The sequence below is a fragment of the Otolemur garnettii genome, unplaced genomic scaffold (genome assembly GCF_000181295.1).
Source record: "Otolemur garnettii isolate 467f Iridium unplaced genomic scaffold, OtoGar3 scaffold00007, whole genome shotgun sequence".
Lineage (NCBI taxonomy): Eukaryota > Metazoa > Chordata > Mammalia > Primates > Galagidae > Otolemur > Otolemur garnettii.
Window position 1 is genome coordinate 23,797,669 of NW_003852402.1, and position 20,461 is coordinate 23,818,129.

The 20,461-nt window shown below is 37.4% G+C and overlaps 1 protein-coding gene across 3 annotated transcripts in view; it reads left to right on the plus strand.

Moving 5' to 3' along the window:
* Positions 1-13,337, plus strand: part of CDK17 (cyclin dependent kinase 17) — a 92,134-nt gene extending 78,797 nt beyond the window's left edge. For 2 of the 3 annotated variants that reach the window (XM_023509359.1, XM_023509360.1), the window contains 7 exons: positions 2,908-3,028; positions 5,449-5,546; positions 6,643-6,748; positions 9,113-9,155; positions 9,637-9,727; positions 10,992-11,069; positions 12,253-13,337. In XM_023509359.1, coding sequence (XP_023365127.1) covers positions 2,908-3,028; positions 5,449-5,546; positions 6,643-6,748; positions 9,113-9,155; positions 9,637-9,727; positions 10,992-11,069; positions 12,253-12,329 — 614 coding nt within the window. In that variant the 3' untranslated portion in view covers positions 12,330-13,337. Of the gene's footprint in view, positions 1-2,907; positions 3,029-5,448; positions 5,547-6,642; positions 6,749-9,112; positions 9,156-9,636; positions 9,728-10,991; positions 11,070-11,598 lie in introns of all 3 variants that reach the window. The other variant, XM_003783336.3, reaches the window with a different exon arrangement.
* Positions 13,338-20,461: the final 7,124 nt, after the last annotated feature.

Sequence of the window (20,461 nt, forward strand, 5' to 3'; positions counted from 1 at the left end):
CAGACCAAAGAGTTTAGACCACTATTGAGAAGAGTTCTGTACCTGCAACCATGACTCTGTGATATGCTTAATGGCTTAATTGGCATTATTTATCTGTATCTTGTTAGCTAATCTATTTTAAGGGATTTGAAAGTAAAATTAAGTGTTCTTTTTGCTTTTAGGAAGTAAGCCATTTTTTGTATTGAAGAAACTTTGTAGAGTAGCTTTGAATTTTTTTGCATTCTACATTGTGAGAGTTTGAATATTCTAGTATAACTTAGTTTCTAACGGTCCATACAGTTTTCCACAATTAGCATTTTCATAAATGATTGTGGTAGTTTTGCTTTTGGAGTATTTTATTAAATTTGATAAATAGGAGTGTTTCAAGGATTGTTTGTTCACTGTTATTAAATGGTGAATTTGTTCTGAAAATTCCTGTACATTTGCTCATTTAACACTTTGCCATTTGTCGGAGAGGTAAGTTACGATTTGTATGTCCTTCCTTAAAAAAAGAAATGAGTGAGCCCACGAGTTTGAATGAGAAATACAAGCTACTTGCATATGCTTCCGTAGATTGTAAAGTTTCTTTCTCGGCATAGCTTATGTTGCACCTTCCCTTCTAATTGTCATACCTGTGCGTGTTCTCTCTCTCTCTCTCTCTCTATCTCTCTAAACAGCTGGCAACGATAGAGAAACCATGTTGGAAATTAGAAATGCAGAAGGAATGTCCAGGGCCATCAAAAACTACTTTTATTGGGAAATACTCAGCGTGCTTTAAATTGTGCTTCTAACCTCTACAAAACAAGCCAAGCAAAACTTCTGTTCTCATAGGCCAACAAAAAATTGACTATTCCATGAGACAGTATAATCAGCTCTGTCTCTATTGCTTTCATTATTTATTTCGTTGGTTGTAGAGTGAATATACTTACGACTTCCTATAAAGGAGGTTCATGTAACTTTGAGTGTTTATCCTGTAAGTTGTTCTTGATCCCTTTGAAAATCCTACCCTTTTCCCGTGATCAGTGAAATTCAGAGGTCTGAACTACTGATACAGATATTTTCATTAATGTTAGAAAATGGCTTATATAACACTGTATCACATTTAATTAATTTGGTTTGGGAGAGACTGTTGTTTATTTCATTTCATGCTAATACTGAAATTCTAGTTGTGAACCTCTTTGGATAGGCACTCTAGTTCTGAATTCTCCCAGGACCAGGAAAATAAACTACTGAGAATACTGTCACTGGCAATTTGCCTTGATGGTAGAAGTTAATAGAATAAGTATATTTATAACCCTGTCCTTTGCCTCCATTTACCTCATTGTTAATATCAGAAAGCTGCCTTCATGTCAGTAATACTAAAATTGGTAGGAAAATAATTTGTTGGACTGGGCAGCGCCTGTGGCTCAAGGAGTAGGGCGCTGGCCCCATATGCCGAGGGTGGTGAGTTCAAATCCAACCCCAGCTAAAAACTGCAAAAAAAAAAAATAATAATAATTTCTTTGACTTATTTCACTAAGTTGGGATGCTAGAGTAATTAAAACGTGTCAGCATTCTTCCACTTACATTCTTTAACCATGGCTGAAATAGCATGAGTCCTGCCTAATTACTTAAACTTCTGGTATTTTTATGTGACTACCCAATTAATAAAATATCAAATTATCCTTTTATGACATCTTTCTTAAAATTATACGTAACAGCAATCTCAGCTTAGAAAATGAATTCTTCCTTGTTATTCAGAATAAAATATGTGGGAAATCAAATTTGTATTTCTTAAGATGTCTTTTAAAGTTGCTGCTTCTTCAGGTCATCAGAATTTAGAGATTTAGAAGTAATATGAACTCTCTCCTACTAGTGACTCAGCATAAAGTTGTGAACTATAGGTTTTATTTCTGAAGAGTCAGAGGATGTTAAGTTAAATTGACAAAAGAAATGGCAAATGTTTTACATCATTTATAGTATAGGCAGGTGTCCTCAAACTGCGGCCTGCAGAGGACATTTATCTGGCCCGCTGGGTGTTTTGGCCGCAGCTGCCTGTCCTGCTTAGCAGCCAGCTTGTCCCAGGGCCCACAGTCCAGCCCTCCAACGGTCTGAGGGACAGTGAACTGGCCACCTGTTTAAAAAGTTTGAGGACCCCTGGTATAGTGAGCTCTGTCTTATTCCTTAACCATGCATACAGCTTAACACCTGTGATTGAGTATACAGCACTCTGATTTATTCTGAGGAAACCGTCTCTGAATAGATTTCTGCAACAAAACCGTCAGTTAATCTCAACGGGATCAAGCACCAATAACTTCAGGATTTTTGATAAAAATGATATAGCAAATGAAAGTTGGAATTAGGTTAAAAGGTGGCAAAATCTTGTAGCTGTAAGAAATAAAATTGTGAATAGCCAGGTGTTGTGGCAGGCACCTGTAGTCCCAGCTACTTGGGAGGCTGAGGCAAGAGAATCGCTTAAGCCTATGAGTTAGAGATTGCTGTGAGCAATGATGCCATGGCACTCTACCCAGGACGACAGCTTGAGACTCTGTCTCAAAAGAAATAAAATTGTGCATGTTGGTGTCATTGGCCTTGTTTGGATTAATTTAATTTCATCTAGAAAATAATTTTGGCATCTTGATTCATAGACAGAAGGAAAATAAGTTTAGATTAACCCAGACCCTGTTGTAGGTACATTCACATATTAAAAACTAAGCGTAATCTCTGGTTGTGGCATTATTATTATTTAGTTTAGCTATATACATAGGATTTGCTGACCCAAGACCACATGCCCTCAACACATTTCAGAAAACTAATTTTGTTGAAATTTCAGGAAGCTATAGAGTATCCATCCTCTGGCATCCCCTCGAATGAAGTTGTGGTGAGGATAAGGGTTACGAAATCCATTATAGCTATTTCCTAATGCTTTGCTTTCTTTTCTCTTTGAAGGACTAGCCAGAGCCAAGTCAGTTCCCACAAAGACCTATTCCAATGAGGTGGTCACCCTGTGGTATCGGCCTCCCGACGTGCTGCTGGGCTCCTCAGAGTACTCCACACAGATCGACATGTGGTAAATATATACAGATGTCACTGCCGCTTATAATTTTGAAAAAATGTAGCTGTTAACACAGGGCATATTGAAATATATTTGACTGTGAAGGAGGTGTTAATTTAAATAGTCATAAGCATTCTGGCATGGAAGTAAGAGTACCAAAATTACAATCTCAGTTCTACCATTTATCACTATACAATAACCTTATGCAGGTAACTGACCCATGCCTTAGTTTCCTCATTTAAGGAAATGGGACTAGTAATAACTACTTTAAAGTTTTGTAGATGATGTTTAGATTCAATGAGCTAATGCATATAAGCACTCAAAAGAGCGTCTGATGCATAGTTATTAAAAAATATTTTATCATCCTTTAATATTCGCCAAAATCTACCTGCTTTAAGTTGAAATAAAAGTAATAATTTAGATACCGTAGCTGTCTTTCTCTCACACCTCATTGATTTTGACACTCATACTCAAAATACCTTTGTTTCCACCCATTCGTTACCTGGAAGAGATGGTACCATTAATTCCTCAGTCTCCTCTTAAGGATTTCTGTGAGATGCCCCTAAACTGCTTTTCCACCTTTTTTCCACGCCGTTTCTCAGCACAGTTGTTTCTTTGTAGCCTAACAGCCTACTCGCTATATCTCGAGGTAACCTGGGCTTTCCCTCCTTTGCTCTGGGTGTTTTCACACCGGTTCACTCACCTCCTGTAATCGGAGCCTGTGGCTAGTAACCGTCAAAACCAGCTTTTCATACATTCTTGTCTGATACATCCAGCCTCGAGTGGCAGTTCCTTCCCCTGAGCTGGGGGTGCATTTATTATCAATACTCTTCATGTAGTGACATCCTATACTTTTGTTGTTGTCTGGAAAAATCACAGTAGAACCTCCATAGTTGGCCACCTCCATAGTGACCTTCAGACGTCACCACTCGTACCCATCCCTGCCGCAGCCCTGGGCCTTAGGTGACCATTGCCATTTATGGACCAGTTTGCCACAGTCCCTTGAGTGGTCAACTTATAGAGGTTCTACTGTATATAAAATTGTGTTTCATGTAACATTTTTTTCTTTTTTCTCTTTTTAAATTGTGGCAAAATATACATATCATAAAATTTACCATGTGAACCAATTTTAGGCATATTATTCTGAGACATTAAATACACTGACATTGTCGCACGGCCATCACCACCATCCACCTCTAGAACATTTTTCATCTTACAAAATTGAACCTCTGTACCCATTAAACTCCTCCTCCCTGCTCTCCGCCCATGCCTGGCAACCACTGTTCTACTTTCTGTCTCTGTAAATTGTCTACTCGTAAGTACCTTGTGTGAGTAGAATCATATGGGATTTGTCCTTTTGTGACTGGCTCATTTCACTTAGCGTAATCTCTTCAGGGTTCATCCACATTGGAGTATCTTTCAGAATCTTCTCCCTTTTTAAGGCCAAATCACACTCTGTTGAATATATATGCCATATTTTGTTTACCCTTCTGCACATTGATAGACACTTCAGTTGCTTCCACATTTTCACTACTGTAAATAGTGCTGCTCTAGACACGGGGCTACAAATACTTCTTCAACACCCTGCTTTTGCTTTGTTTGGATCCATACCTAGGAACGGAATTGCTGGATCATACAGTAATTTTTAATTTTTGGAGAAACCACCATAGTCCTCCATAGCAACTGTACAATTTTACTTTTCTATATAACATTTTAATACGTAAAGTTAAGTTTTATATACAGATACTAGATGGTGAGTCCTTTAGTGGAAGGACTGTTTCTTAAACTTACGTGGATTCGCATAAATGTAAGGCCCAGATGACTCAGCTCTATTCACTGAGCCTCCATCCGTTCATCTTCTTTCTCTTACACAGACTGCATGTGCTCATGCACACACACACATGCACACACATGCACCCACACACACTTCTGTACCTGCATGTTCTGACTCTGCTTCCTGCATCAGAAAATCTTGAACCATTTACTTCTCTATCCCTGCTGCCCTTAGCTCAGGCCATTATCTCTCCTGGATTACATAACAGTCTCCTCAGTTGGTTTCCTTCTGTCCTTTCTTGCCTCATCCAGTCCATGGTGTACCTATCACTTTCACAAGATTCAGGAGATAATTATTCGTACACTTAGAAAACGGTTTCTAACACATAGTGAGCATTGAATCACTATTAGCTATTGTTAGTATTATTCAGGGATTATGCAAAGGAAAGCTTGACATTTTAAGTGAGAACCATGGACATAGCAATGTGGAAATTGAGATGGTAAATGTTAACAAATTAGTTCAATCGAAAATATGTCTGCAGGAAGTTTTCTAGCAGGCCAGTAGAAAATTCTGCAGAGAGGCAATCTTAAGGAAAAGATTCTTGTGCTTCATAATATGTAAATGGATTGCTCTTTTTTTTTTTTCATGATATATTTTTAAGGGGTGTTGGTTGCATTTTCTTTGAAATGGCTTCTGGAAGACCTCTGTTTCCAGGATCAACTGTGGAAGATGAACTGCACTTAATTTTCCGACTGCTAGGTAACAGAAGAAATCTTTTCCCAGTGATTTGAACCTGTAATTCATTAGTTAGATAAGACTGTATCTCTAAGATATATATTTACAAATTTGACAGTGAGGGTGGGTGTGGTGGCTCACGCCTCTGGGGGTCTGGGTTGGGAGAACTGCGTAAGGCCAGGAGTTTGAGACCAGCCAAAGCAGTATAAGATTCCATTTCTACAAAAATAGAAAAATTAGGCTCAGCGCCCTTAGTACAGTGGCCATATGCACTGACTGAGGTTGGCGGGTCCAAACCTGGCCTGGGCCTGCCAGAACAACAATGACAACTGCAACAACAACAATGAAATATAGCCAGGCGTTGTGGTGGGTGCCTATAGTCCCAGCTGCCTGGGAGGCTGAGGCAAGAGAATTGCATAAGCCCAAGAGTTTGAGGTTACTGTGAGCTGTGACACCACGGTACTCTACCGAGGGCGACAAAATAACATAATGAGACTCTGTCTCAAAAAAAAAAAATAGAAATATTAGCCAGATGAGGTGGCACTTGCTTCTAGTCCCAGCTACTCAGGAGGCCAAGGCAGGAGGGTCACTTGAGCTCTAGAGTTGGAGGCTACTGTGAACTGTGACACCACCACTGCACTCTAAGCTGGGCAACAGAGCTATTTCAGAAGAAAACAAACAAAACATAATACAGAGACTAATATAAACAGCTATTAAAAGAATTACAGTTGGCATAATTATGATGAAGATAGATTGTTCTAGGGAATTTCATTTATTGAGTTTCACCTTGGCAACAAAGATTTTATGAAAGAACAGAGAAAATAAATATTACGGAAAATTGACTTTCTGCATATTATTAAGGAATATTTCTAACTTAGGTGGTGCCACTTGGATAGAAAAAGGGCTAGCAGCATGATTTTTATGCATCATTGCATAGTCTAAAAAGTCCATATGTTTACTGTTTCTGTCATTTCCAATTTCAGCTGAATTAAATTATCTAGTAAATGTAAATTGTTCTCTAAGATACTTTCTCCTGCCTGTTTACATATATGAATATAAATAACTTAAAATTTTTTATATACATTTATAAATATGTAATTTTTTTTTTTTTTAAATTTAGGAACGCCATCTCAGGAAACTTGGCCAGGTGTTTCTTCAAATGAGGAGTTCAAGAACTACAACTTTCCAAAATATAAACCACAGCCTCTAATTAACCATGCACCCAGGTATTTTGTTGTTGTTAAATGAAAAGAGGAAAACCCACATGATTTTTTTTTCCCCATGATTTTTTGGGAAGCATTAGCCACAATAAAGATTCAGGAAAAAATACATAATACAGTTCTTAAATATTTTAGGATTTAATTCAGTCAGTTTTCTTACTTCCTATGTCAGATTAATTTTATACTTCAGTGGCCAGGAGTCACCAAAGTATGTAAACAGAATTGAGCTGTTGATAAAATGAATATGGAGCTGTCCATATGAGCATTCTAGAGTTTATGTAGATAATGCCTTTCTTTTCTCAGGAAAAAAAAGGCATTGTATGATGTTTCTGTTTTGTTTTCTACAGAGTTGTTTGTGTTTACTTTTTTAAAAACCTAGGAAAGTATTATATAAATAAAATTTTGACTCTGACACAAGATGACACGTCAGTTTTTTAGCCAGTGTTAATAACATAATTCTTATTTGAGGAATATTAACTCTTTTCTTTGTTTTTGTTTTTGTTTTGCAGTTTTTGGCCGGGGCCGGGTTTGAACCCGCCACTCCGGTATTTGGGGCCGGCACCATATTCCTTTGAGCCACAGGCGCCTCCCGCAATATTAACTCTTTTTGATCCCTTAGCAAAATATAATACCCTAAGTGCCAGCTAGTCAGTTGAAGTTTCTTCTCAGACCTACCCTCACATCAGTCCAAGACTTCCATTCAAACTTGAGTAAAATATTTTTACCTGTGGAATTTGTAACATTTTTAATAAGTAACGTTAGAATAACTGACTACATTTTGCATCTTTCCTTTATAAAGAATTACTATATAAAAAGTCACCAAGACCCCAGATAAGGCCATTCATGGTTTAATCCAAAACGTTCACCTTGCTCACACCATAACACACTTGCTGTGCTTCTGTTTGTCCTCAGGCTAGGAAAGAAACAGGAAAACCGTTTGGACACCAGAAATATTTTAAAACTATTTGTGTGAATCAATGTTCTTTTTTTTTTTTTTTTTATTGAATGGTAACTATATACATTAATGCACTTCTGGGGTACAGTGTGGGGTTTTCACATGCAATCTGAAATACTTCCATCTGAATCAATGTTCTTATCGTTACTATGGCAACTAATATCATTCTAACTAGACTTTCTTAGGGATACTAATAATATGTGCTGGGCCTTTCTATGTGTTTCTACCAAGTAGCATAAATCCTATTTTTATCATTTACATATTGCATGTTGTTAGAATGTTCAGTGTAAAAGAGTGAAGCCCTTTGAAGCAGATTCTCCATGACTTTATCTCTGTGCTGAGGGAGCTCCAGAAATGTCTAGAATGGCAATCTACCTAGGATTAGAAGGGTCTAGCAGATGTAGAGGTCTCAGCACTCGTAGGACGCACTGAGAGCCCTCAGGGAAAAATATTTCTTTATTCATAATTGTACTTTTGCCATGAAAGGCAGTGCAAGATAGAACCTATTATTTCCAATCAAGAGATTCTGCCATTAAAATAATCCCTAAGCCCACTACTCCCAGTTATATTAATTTCAATTATGTGTTTTTATTGACTATATCATTGGCTTCGTACCCATTAGTAATGAAGTTTTATGAAGTTCAGGTGGCATATTTAAATTAAACTTAATAGCTTCTTGTGCTCAATGCTGAGCAGACTGCCCCATGCAAATGTGTTGAATGGTTTGTCTCTGTGTTCACCTTAAACTGTTGTATTACATTTTGGGGTCACTTGTCTCTGCGTTTTCCCCTGTATAACAGGAAAAAGATGCTCTTGTCTACTTTAAGTGAAACACTGTGAAAAATTGTAATATAAGCTTTTCTTATATTAGAAATTACTTTGTTTTGAAATAGAAGTCTTTTTAAATATATATATATAATTTTAATAATTTGTTCTTGGATATTGAAAATTTATGGTTTGTTCTTAAATTGACAACATAAATCTTATAAGTCTAAAGCAGTTTTTTTTGAGACAGAATCTCACTATGTTGCCCTTGGTAGAGCGCTGTGACATCTTAGCTCACAGCAACCTCAAACTCTTGGGCTCAAGTGATTCTCTTGCCTCAGGCTCCCAAGCAGCGGGGACTACAGGCACCTGCAACAATGTCTGGCTATTTTTTTTTGTTGCAGTTATCCTTGTTTGGCAGGCCCAGACCAGGTTCAAACTCGCCTGCCCTGGTGTACGTGGCTGGCGCCCTAGCTGCTGAGCTACAGATGCCAAGCCACTGAAACAGATTTGAGTCTATTTGAAGGCACCAAGAGTGGCAATTTTAGGGTATTTAAATTTAGTGGATTAAATCACTTAGGAAATAATTTTATCTGAAAAGCTTCTGTCAACTAAAAGAATAAATTGTCACTTGTTTCCATTGTTTTTAGGTTAGACTCTGAAGGAATTGAGTTGATAACAAAATTTCTTCAGGTAAGCCACATCTTATTTTGTCATTGTTAAATGAGTAGTTAAACCTCATTTCCTTCTCTGGGGAATGGAGTCAATAATATCATCCTCAAATATTACTTTTTGTTTTTTGGGACAGACTCTCACTTGGTCACCCTTGGGGAGTACTATGGCGTCACAGCTCACTGCAACCTCAGACTCTTGGGTTCAAGCAATTCTCTTGCCTCAGCCTCCCAAGTAGCTGGGACCACAGTGGCCTACCACAACGCCCGGCTATTTTTAGAGATAAGGTCTTGCTCTGGCTCAGGCTGGTCTCAAACCTGTGAGCTAAGGCAATCCACCCGCCTCGCTTTCCCAGAGTGCTAGGATTATAGACGTGAGCCACCGCACCCAGCCACATAATCATGATTTTTAAAAGTAGCTCTACATGCTAATTTGCCCATATTCTACTTTTTTACAATAATTCGGGGGAAAGTTAATGAAGCAGTTCTTTGCTTTTTCATAGTACGAATCCAAAAAAAGGGTTTCAGCAGAAGAGGCCATGAAGCACGTGTACTTCCGCAGTCTGGGACCCAGGATACACGCACTGCCAGAAAGTAAGAGAAGCCCTGGAGCCTTTCCCCTCCCGCGTTTGTATTTGTTGGGGGTCGGGACCTGGGGGGATGGGAGGTTCAGAAAGATAGTAGATTTTTCAGTCTGAAAGTGTTGTCTTTCCTGTAATTAGATCAGAAGTTTTTGAAGGGACATATGTCTTATTTTCTTGTGTTTTAATTTATTTCTTATAACACTGAGCACATTGCCACTACTCTGTAACGAATCAATAGTACTTAGGCGTGGACCACTAATCTTATTGGAATTAAGTTGGAATATGACATCTGATGACAGGTATTGTCCCTAGGCCCAATCTAGCTTTGATTCAGAGTTACTAAAAGTGAATTTCAAGAGAAGAGTAATGAAGCACACAGCCAAAACATAAGATTGTCTTGTGAAAGTACATTTCCTTCTTAAGATATAAAGATAATTTTCCTTGACACAGGTGAGTGTATTGTCAGAGTCACTAAATTAGCAGATCCCTCATGCCTGAAGTAACTCTTTGGATTTACTAATGATATTTTTTTTTCAAATTACACCAGTATTTTACTTTAAAACAGAGAAAGGTAAGTGAGAAATCAGGAGACTATTTGGAAACTGAGCTGCCAAAGGCTTTTATTAATTTCCCAGTTTTATTTACTATCCAATATGGATTAACCAAGGTTTATGTAACAGTCAGGGACAAAACTAATTGGAATCAAAAACCTTATGGCTTTTCCCTTAAAATTTACTGAGTACTTTTGAATGACAGCGTACCTCTCTGACAGATTAGATTTGAGAGAGGTGAATTATCAGTTTTCTTAAGATGATATTTACATCTTACTATTAATAACAAATTTCAGCTTGAGGTAGATATATGGTTGTATAACCTATTCCTTGTTTTTTTGCCAAAAATCTGAAGATAGCTTGAGGGTCTGATACCTTCATGCCATCTTAAGGAGATACATCATAAGAACTTCATGATACATTTCGACTAGGTCTCCCGACCCCAAGTAAGTCCTAGAAGAGACAGTGTATGTTTTCCAGAGAAACACCTGCATGGGTTAACACAAGAGGTGGGGGAAGAAAGGGCCCGAGGGCGATTACTTCATTCAGTTTTGTCCTCAAGACATTGAGACAAAAAGGAAAATATTTCAGCAGGCCTATAACCTTGTAAAATGGTTTCACGTCAAAGCAGTATACATTTTTTAAACCTTTGCCTGTAGTGGGGCTGTGTTTGTTTTAATAATGTTAAAACATCACCTGATACTTTTTGTCTGTGCATTTTAGGTGTATCAATATTCAGTTTGAAAGAAATTCAGTTGCAAAAGGACCCGGGTTTTCGAAACTCTTCTTATCCAGAGACAGGTGTGTTTGTCATAAACCATTTCACGTGTCGATCATGAATTTTTGCGTGGAACCAATATTTTGGTTGATAAGTTGCTCGGTAGAGTTTATTGATGTAAAAACCAATGTACAGTGCATTCCACAACTGTGTCTGTTTAGCATTGCACGTACTCACTTTTCTGTATGATGTGGGCAGCTCAGTAAATCTTCAGAGAGAAATCTGACTCAGTCAAGTCAGGGATCCTGAAAGCTGCAGATGGCGCAAAGACCTTTTACAAGTGACCTGGCTTGATCACTGCACACGCCATCCCTGGTACCTGAGGCAGAAGACACATCTGTGCTTCCCTAGTCATCAGGTTCATCACTTCGAAGCATAGAAGCTGTAGACTGACCCCGTCAACAAAAGGGTCATTTAAGACAGTGCTGATTACTCTCACCGTGGAATATTAGCTTTTGCTGGTGGGAACATTAGCTTCCTAGAGTCACCAAATACTGTATGTGGGATAAAACTGAACCTTGAACTGCCTCACAAAATGACTTTATATTTTAGGACATGGGAAGAACAGAAGACAGAGCATGCTCTTTTAAGTCTGATAACATGGTTTCAAGCCCAGCCCACAGCCTTTCTTACCAATCAAGGACTCAGATCTGAAGGCAGTTATTTCTTTTGGTGGACTTGGAATCTCTGTTTGTCTACACTGTCCTCTTCACAGTGGAGTCTTTTTATTTCAGACCTACAGATTGTTTTTTATATTTGTTGTCACAGTGTGACAATTTTTTTGTACAGTCGGTTTTAAGGTCTTCTCTGCCATTAGAGCCAGTAGGTTACAGCTGTTGATGTAACTGTAGCTGCAATTTTTGTGCAGGACTGAGAAACACAGTGCATTATTTATTGCGGAATCATTGCTGCTAAATAACTACTGTTTGTTTATTTAACACAACAATTGAATGCCTGAAGAAGTTGCAGTGGCTTTATTATATGTGAATACATCTGTTTCTCCTCACGAATTGTTTTACTGCTGCATTTTTTGTTTGTTTGTTTTAAAATTAAACTGCAGTGTTTCCTGGAATGTAAATTTAGCTTTGCTTAACGGTAAAATAAGTGAGCGAGCCATCTTGAACACTCTAAGTTTATGCTGTATAATTTCTTACTGAACATTGGCAAATAAAGTAGCTAAGAGACTAATAAGCACATTTTGTTTAGGAAAGCGTGTGATGCAGAAGTTGATTCAAGCAAGTGAATGCCAAACATTCTGGGGATCTCACATTAGACACCAGTAAATTAAAGCATCAGAATTATTTATTTTTACTTACTCCTCATTTTGGAAATGTCTATCGTGTGTTACTGTATATTTTTATACTAATACACTTACTTTACATTAATTGAGTTAAAACTTAACCATACACGTCCATTCAAACATGAAAGGTCATGAATTCATTTGTCTTAAATATACTTCTTTTCTTAGAAAGGATGATACTTCACTGGGGAACAATTTATTTTATCTGGGAGCTGTGTGTGTTTCCGTAGTTCACTTGGAATCAGCTGAAAGCTGAAATATGTCTTTTCAGTGAGCCATGACAAATTACAAATAAGAGAAATGAGAACTTAGAGGATAGCTTTAAAGCATTGTAGGTATTACCTGTTTACCAGAGATACTAAATATTCCAGTTTTAATTATGCATCTCTTTGAACATCATAAATACACTTTGGTATTGGTGTTTTTAAGCATTTGTGTTCACTTTTAAGGACTATTTGTTTAGTGCATCTTACAAACTATAAAACTTAATTGGTATATTTTGAAATGGTCATGTAAATTTTTGCCTAATATATCATGAAAATAGTCATAACTTAATTTTTTTTTTTTCCTGAAATTCACTGTAAAACATTCAGGGGTCCTACCATTTCTGTTCAGGAAATCTTGTAGTTTATTGTTGTTATTTAACAGTATTAAGTGAATTTTTGTATATTTCATTTTAACTTTATTTGTGAATAGTGATTGTGGCATGTTTGGGGGTGTTATTTTAATATTTCATGATACTGAAATTTTAATTTTTTTAAAAAAATTTTCTGGAAGAAACAGATTCATGTGTAATAGTGAATATTGGACCACTACTGCTTTTCACATTTGTAAATTGGTTTTATGTTAAACTCTGTAGCCTAACAAACTGCTGTTATTTCTAACTGACAGACATGTATTAATATTGTACTTTGAAGGTTATAAATATTATGTGGAAATTCCTCCATTTTGTTTTGAAATTTATAATAACAAAATCTCCATGTTGTTAAAATGTGGTTTTGTCGAGTCACAGTTCTTTCGTGGGGAAGAAGGCTGTACAGAGTGGGATTCCTTTCTTCCATGGGTCATTTTGAAGGTAATGAAGTTTCACTGTGCCCAAAGTGGTAACTGCTTTATATGTGTGTCAACCATTATTTAGTAATCTCTGTTGTAATTTTATAGGATAGTAAGTACTCTCAATTATAAAGTATCAAATCTGCCATTTCATAGGATATGTATTTGTTGCATATTTTTCATTCATAATTTTGATGGTTGGCATTTAAAAATTTTACCTATAGCATTTTCTTCTTAGGAAGTCCTGGGGTGGGGGGAGGGATTCATTTTATTAAGGAACTTGGCAAGCAAACAGGTGTTTTTTGTTTTTGATACTTGAGCATCATTTAGATCCTGAAAACTTTGCAGTGAAGAGAACTGAAACTCAGAAATGCCGAACCTTGAACATTTAGAATTCCTCTTTAACTGTTAAGGTTCTTAAAGGTAAGAGAAGATGGCCTTTTTTGTTTTCTTTCCAACTGGTGCTGTTATCACACTTTGTGGGTGTGTCATTCTAAGTGTGTGGGTTGACTACATTGTGGTGGGTGCGTTATCGGCTGTGGTGGGAAAGACTGCTTGTTAACGCATCAGAATCTGCTATCTTTGGGACTCAGGACAAATGGTGTAGGTTGTTTTTCTCTCCATGTTTTTTCCTTATTATGTTAAGATACCATTGTAACTATTTCTAAGTGTATAATTCAGCGACCCTAATTACATTCACAAAGGTGTATAACAATTACCACTATTACCAAAATTTTATAACACTCTAATGAGAAAATCTGAATACATTAAGAAATAATTCCCCATTTTCTCCTCCCACAGCCCCAGGTGCCCTCAGTCTGCTCTCTCTATGAATCTGTCTATTCTGGATATTTCCTATAAGTAGAATCATACCATATTTGCCCTTTCGTGTCTGGCTTATTTCACTCAGCACAATGTTTCAGCACAGTTCTTCCACCTTTATCACATTATGAGAACTTCGTCTCTTTTCATGGTTGAATAATATTCAATTATAAATACATACATTTTGTTTATACATTCGTCTGTTGACGGACGCTGGGTTTTAGCTTTTGTGAGTAACGCTTCTATGATCATTGGTGTACACGCAACTTTTCTCTCTGTTTTCAGTTCTTTGGGTATGTGTAACACACTTTAATATATTTTTTTTTTTTTTGAAATTGGCAAGTATGAATCCTCCAACTTTGTTCTTTTCCAAGATTGTTGTGGCTATTCAGGGTCTCTTGAAATTCCATTTGAATTTTTGAATAAGATTGTCTATTTCTGGAAAGAAAAAAAAAAACACCTCTTCCCCCTGGGGATTATGATAGGGATTGCACCGAATTTCAGTCTGTAGCTCACTTTGGGTAATATTGTCATCTTTAAATTTTCCAATCTATGAACATGAGACGTCTTTCCATTTATTTAAGTCTTCTTTAATGACCTAAATTTGTAGATTTAGCAACATTTTGTAGATTTCAGTGTACAAGTCTTCTGCCTTCTTGACTAAAATGCTGCCTAAGAATTTTATTCTTTTTGATAATGTTATTGTTGGTAGAATTATTTTCCTAATTTCCTTATGGATTTTTTCATTGCTAGTGTGTAGAAATGCAAGTGATTTTTGTGCTTTTGTTGAATTGATATCCTACAACTTTACTGGATTTGTTTATTAGTTCTAACAGGCTTTTTGTGGATGCTTTAGGATTTTCTGCATGTAAAATCATGTCTTCTACAAGGAGAGAGTTTTACTTCTTCCTTTGTAATTTGGATGCCTTTTATATCTTTTTCTTGCCTAATTGCTCTAGCTAGGACTTCTAGTACTCTGTTGAATAGAACTGGTGAAAGAGGGTATCCTTCCTTGCCTTATTTCTGATCTTACGGGAAAAGCTTTCAGTCTTTGACCATTAAGTATGCTATTAGCTATGGTTTTCTATCATATATACGGGCTTTAACACATTAAGGCTTCCCTTCTATTCCTATTTATTCAAGGATTTTTTTTTTCATGAGGGAATATTGGGTTTTTTTCAAATACTTTTTCTCCATCAATTGAGACGATCATGTTGTTTTTAAATTTTATTAATGTGTATTAAGTTGATTGATATCTTACGTCAAATGACTCTTGTCTTCCTGGGATAAATTCCACTTGGTTATGACATATAATTATTTTAAAGATGCTGCTTAATTCTGTTTGTTACTATTTTGTTGACAGTTTTTGCCTATATTCATAAGGGATTTGGCCTGTAATTTTCTGTTCTTGTAATGTCTTTGTCTGGATTTGGTATCAGGGTAATAATTCTGGCCTGAAAGAAAGAATTAGGAAGTGTTTCCTCTTTAGTTGTCTTGAATATTTTGAGTGGTGGTGTTAATTCTTCTTTATGTGTTTGGTAAAGTTCACCAGTAAAGTCATCTGATCCTGAGCTTTGCTTTGTTGGGAGGTTTTTTGTTTTTTTTTTTGAGACGGAGCCTCAAGCTATCCCCCTGGGTAGAGTGCCATGGCATCACGCTCACAGCAACCTCCAACTCCTGGGCTCAAGCGAGTCTCCTGCCTCAGCCTCCCAAGTAGCTGGGACCATAGGCGCCCGCCACAACGCCTGGCCATTTTTGGGTTGCAGCCATCATTGTTGTTTGGCGGGCCCGGGCTGGGGATTCAAACCCGCCACCTTGGGTGTATGTGGCTGGCGCCTTAGCCGCTTGAGCCACAGGCGCTGAGCCTTGTTGGGAGGTTTTAATAATGGTATAATCTTGCTTGTTACAGTTCTATTAGATTTTTTTATTTCTTCTTGAATCAGTTTTGGTAGTTTGTGTGTTTCCAGGAATTTGTCCATTCACCCTGTATTCTCTAGTTCATTGACATATACTTGTTCATGATGGTCTCTTACGAGCATTTTTATTCCTGTACATTCACTAGTAAGGCCTCCACTTTAATTTTTGATTTTAGGTATTTGTCTTTTCTCCCCCTTACACTAGCTAAGGTTTGTCGGTTTCATTGATCTAGTCAAAGAGCCATCTTTTGGTTTTGTTCATTTTCTCTTTTTTTTTTCTATTCTCTATTTTGTTTATCTGCACCCTTAATTATTTTCTTCTTGGTTTTGTTTTTCCTTTTTCTTTGTGATGTACAGTTAGGTTATTGACTTGAGACTTTTCTCTTTACTATAAGCATTTAAAGCAATAAACGTTCCTATTAGCACTGCTTTTAGTACATTCCATTAAGTGTTGGCATACTGTGTTTTCATTTATCTCAAGGTATTTTCTAATAGCTGTTGTGACATCTTTGATTTTTGATTGTTCAAGAGAATGTTGCCTTATTTCCATATATTTGTGAGTCTTCCTTTTCTGTTGATTTCTAGTTTCATTTTATTGTGGTTGGTTATATGATTTCACTTTTCAAAAATTTATTAAGGCTTGAATTATCTTAATATGTGGTCTGTTCTAGAGAATATCTCGTGCACTTGAGAAGTGTATGTCATTCTGTGAAGAATGTGGTTGAGACTAGTGTTTTCTACGCGTCTGTTGGGCCTAACTGGTTTGTACTATTCAATTCCTCTATTTCTTTATTGAACTTCTGTCTGGTTGTTATTGAAAGTGGAGTTTTGTATTCCCCAGCTGTTACTGTAGAACTATCTATGTCTCTTTCAATTCTGTTAGTATACGTGTCATGTGTTTGGGGGCTGGCTCTGTTATTGGGTACAAGTATGTTCATAATAGTTACATATTTTCTTGTTGGGTTGAACCTTCTATCAGTATAGTATAAAAAATGTCCTTTCTGGTAACTTTTAAAAAAACATTTATTTTCTCTGATAAAAATATGGTCATCCATATCTCTTTTGGTTACTATTTGGATGGGATATCTTTTCCCATCTTTTTATTGCATCTATTTAAAATGAGTCTCTTGTTAATAGCATGTTGGTGGATCGTGTTCTTTTATCCACTCTGCCAGTCCCTTGCTCTTAATTGAATATTTTAAACCACTTACATTTAAAATAATTACTGATAAAGAACAACTTCTGTTAGTTAGCTATTTGCTTTTTGTATGCCTTGTATGCTTTCATTCTTCAGTTCCTCCAGTAGTGCTTTGTTTTGTTCATTGGCTTTTTTGTAGTATACCATTTTGATTTTTTTTTCTTTCCTGTATATTTTTTAGTTGTTTTCAGTTCAGATGATTTTAAAAGGTTTAGCACCAAATGTAATCATTTTGAACAAATTATTTCTAATGTCAGTGGTTTTAAATACTCTCATCAAGATTCTTACATTGAATCTCTCTCTCTTGATTGACAAGTTCATCCACATCAAATTATTTTATTTTTCAAATAGAAACGGGGTCTTGTTGTGTTACCCATGCTGGGCTAAAACTTTTGGCCTCAAAATCCCCCCCCACTCACTCATCCCAAGTACTGGGATTATAGGTATGAGCCACTGCACATGACCCATGTCAAAAATGTCAAGTGGCAGTATTAGCCCATGAGCAGGCTGCTTGAAGAATGTGCACACTTCTGTATGTTTCAAAGTTGAAATCTCCGAAGTTTTTAATGCATTACTTCAAACTCTTGTTCAGCCTAAAACTGGAACTTATTTTCTAGCATTAAGTTGAGATTCTGAGTTTAAATAGGCAGCAGTTTCTCTCAGCTGTCATCATTTCTATCAATTTCCATACTGTCCCAGAAAAACCACAGGAGTCACCAATTTTCTATTAGACTAAAACAGAAAATATGACCAAGTCACTGTTTATAAAACTGCTTTGGTCAGAAAAGAACATAAAATTTTGATCTGTGATGATAGGGAAGAAGTTTCATTGGTGGGTTCTCCCTAAGAGAGTGGATCAGTCCAGCTTATTTGAAAAATCACTTCTGTAAGACTACTGCTCAGAGACCTCTTTTTTTTTTTTTTTAAGAGAAAGAGTCTCATTTTATCGCCCTCAGTAGAGTGCATGGCATCACAGCTCACAGCAACCTCCAACTCCTAGGTCTAGGTGATTCTCTTGCCTCGGCCTCCAGAGTAGCTGGGGCTACAGGTGCCCACCACAACACCTGACTTTTTTGTTGTTGTTATTGCAGTTTGGCAGGGTCTGGGTTCAAACCCACCACCCTCAGTATTCCGGGGCTGGTGCCCTACACACTGAGCCACAGGTGCCGCCCCCAGAGACCTCTAAAGCAGTTGTTCTCAACCTCTGGGTCGTGACTCCTTTGTAACAATGAAAATACATCATACATATCAGATATTTACATTACAATTCATAACAGTAGCAAAATTAGTTATGAAGTAGCAACGAAAATAATTTTATGGTTGGGGTCATCACAATATGAGGAACTATATTAAAGGGTCATGGCATTAGGAGGCATTAGGAAGGTTGAGAACCCCTGCTCTAGAGTGTGTGCAGGGGCTAAGTGTGCGGGTGTGCATTTGTGAAGGGGAGACAGAGAAGAGAACTTTGTCTGGAATAAGACTCATGATCACTGTTCCCTTCCACCTTACCCCTGCTGCAGTGGTGGTGCTGAGATACCAGGGATTGATCAAAAGGATGAGGGTGTGCTGGGGACCGTGTGGATGACAGGCAGCACTTTTCAGGAGAGGAGGAAGCTCAGCATCTGCCAACAGTCTTGTGTACTTACAAAACAATGGGCCCATTGGGCTCTGGTTGAGGCATGGAATTTTGGTTTACACAGACGAGATTTAGACAAGACTCATTCAGGACTCCTTTGAGTCTTTCCTAAGACCGTGCTAGGAGAAACTCCTATGAGTCTTTCCTAGAATAATGCTGGTGAAAACAGTGCCACAAAAGCCTCAGCTATTTCTCCAGCTGTATCGACAGTAGTTCCACATTCTTGCAGCCAAAATATGTAGACATCTTCTTCCTATTATTTCCTCCCTCATATGATGTATGTATGCATGCAGCTGAGGTTGTCAAGTGATGAATGGGTGACACGGTCATGCCCCATTTTTCCATAAACATTAAAAATCAGCAAAAGATTGCTCTAGGGGCCCAGTTCTGCCATCTTGTTCTTCCATGGAACAAGCCAGTCAATGCTTCATTACTCCTCAGTGCTGTATAAGCCCCCTTCTCCCTTTTGAATTTAGACTCTATTCCTACTGATTTCTGCTTTACTATCTCACATGATGCCAGACTATCAGCTTTGTTCTCAGTAATGGTGAATCCAGTCGTACTGTTCTTTGAGATTCACAGATGTTCCCTTGTTCACCTGACCATGAAATCCTCTTTCCTCTGCTTACTCTATTCTTCCATTCCTCTGTTCTTTCATACCCTTATTCTTCAGATCTGAATTTAATTACTTCTTCCAGAAAGGCTTCCCCAACCCAGATTATGTGGGTTATGTACCCTGCTTTTAACTACCTTCTTGTCCAGGATTATCTTTATACTTATCCCTATAACGACAGTTAGTCACACTTTATTTCCCCTCACTAAACCACAAGCTTAAGGTAGGAAACTATTATGCTTTGCTCACTTTTGTGTCCTCAGTACCTAATACATTTTAGGGTAACAAATTTGTTGACTGAATTAAGACACACACGCAAGAGATTTCGAGTTAAGATGAGTAATCTTTGGCAGTTATATAATATTAACTCAGATTTGTGTCCTCTCTGAACACACCAAAGACAAATACAACAGTCAGTCACTTTGGTGATAGGAAAGAAACTTTTTCTTCCTGGCAGGCTAAAATATGTGACTCTTCAGAAACTTAGGAACTAACCTATAATCAAGCTGCTCTCAACACATGTGTACACACACACATGCACACACCCGTGCCCCTGTGGGATCAAGACTGAGAATAAAGTCAATACCGGAGAGCCTCAGTAGGGCCAGCCCTACAATGACTAAAAGAATCTGCTCTCCCAGAAAACAGTGATGGAGCACACATGGAGCTGTTCTATGTGAAGATGTAGGTTGTTACTGTACACATTTTCGAAGTATTATAGATTAAGATCGTGGGCTCTAGATGATCAAAATGCTGATTTTGCAATCTGGCCAACTCTATGACCTTGAGCCAGTTACTAAGCACTCTGGGTCTCAATTTCCTCATGGATAAAATAGTATATAAAGGCACTTTTCTCAAGAGAGTTGTTGGGATAACT